The sequence below is a fragment of the Morone saxatilis genome, unplaced genomic scaffold (genome assembly GCF_004916995.1).
Source record: "Morone saxatilis isolate NCDOM2014 unplaced genomic scaffold, NCSU_SB_2.0 Contig5, whole genome shotgun sequence".
NCBI classification, from domain to species: Eukaryota; Metazoa; Chordata; class Actinopteri; family Moronidae; genus Morone; species Morone saxatilis.
The window spans coordinates 13,801,256-13,802,395 of NW_023340095.1; the positions used below are offsets into that span (position 1 = coordinate 13,801,256).

At 43.9% G+C, this 1,140-nt stretch overlaps 1 protein-coding gene across 1 annotated transcript in view; it reads left to right on the forward strand.

The window, feature by feature from the left end:
• rapgef4 (Rap guanine nucleotide exchange factor (GEF) 4) overlaps nucleotides 1-1,140 on the forward strand; it is a 36,159-nt gene that overhangs the window by 23,952 nt on the left and 11,067 nt on the right. The window contains exons 9-10 of the mRNA XM_035676111.1: nucleotides 675-796; nucleotides 893-1,076. Coding sequence (XP_035532004.1) covers nucleotides 675-796; nucleotides 893-1,076 — 306 coding nt within the window. The remainder of the gene's footprint in view (nucleotides 1-674; nucleotides 797-892; nucleotides 1,077-1,140) is intronic.

A 1,140-nucleotide genomic window follows, 5' to 3' on the forward strand; every position in this document is an offset into this window, starting at 1 on the left:
ATTGTCACTTGACGCAGTGTATATCCAACCTATAACAGCGCAGTTCAAACGTGTTCCATTCTCGTCTGACACACAACTACATGATCACACTATGTTCTCTTCCTCAACACTACATCCGACACGAATCTCATGACTGCGCCCACTGTGCGAACTTCAACAAACTCACTGACAGCAATTCTGGATCGTACTCTACCAAGTTACTAACTCAGAGCATCACTCTAACCTATTTACCCGTCTAGTAATACGCATCACCAGCCGAAACTTCATGCTGCATTCGAATACCTTCGTTTCTTGCACTATGGCGGCAAGAACCACGCAAGCTGCCTCTTTTTACAAAGACAAACAGCCACAACAGTGTTCTGCTGGGCTGGGAGATTTTATCCACATGCGTCAGTAATAGATTTGTCATTATTTTGATCAAGAGACAATAGTTACATGTAGTTTGTCACGAGAATGCAACACTTTAATGTTTATTTATTTGATAACACTTTCATTATTCCAATGTTAATACAATGGTTGAACACCCTGTTAAGAGTTTAGTAAAGCAACAGAAATAAAAAAACAAGAACAGGCAGATTCAATTGACAGACAATAAGCCAGAGTCAGACAAAACATATCAAATTACAAGTGCTCAGGCTTGTATAAGATCTTATATAGACTTGTGTCTTTCCCAGGCAGTGTTGCGTGGGGACAGAGTTGGTTGACTGGCAAATGCAGCAGAGCTCATGCGTCCACTCTCGTATTCAGGCTGTGGGCATGTGGCAGGTGCTGTTGGAAGAGGGTGTTCTCAACCATGGTGAGACTCTGTGTGATGTCTGTGTCTGCACACGTCTACGTGCCAAACAGAGATTTTAAATTCAAGCCCTGCTGTCTGTGTTGTGTTATGACGCAGTGGACCAGGAGCTGAGCTTCCAGGACAAGTACCTTTTCTACCGCTTCCTTGATGACGAGCAAGAGGATGCTCCTTTTCCCAGCGAGGAGGAGAGGAAGGAGAGCCAAGAGGAGCTACAGGACACCCTGCTTCTCCTCTCGCAGATTGGACCCGACGCCCACATGAGGATGATTCTGAGGAAACAGTAAAAGCAATCATCTCTAAAGCAATATTAGATAAAGTGCATCTCTGTGATGGTGTTGTAATTT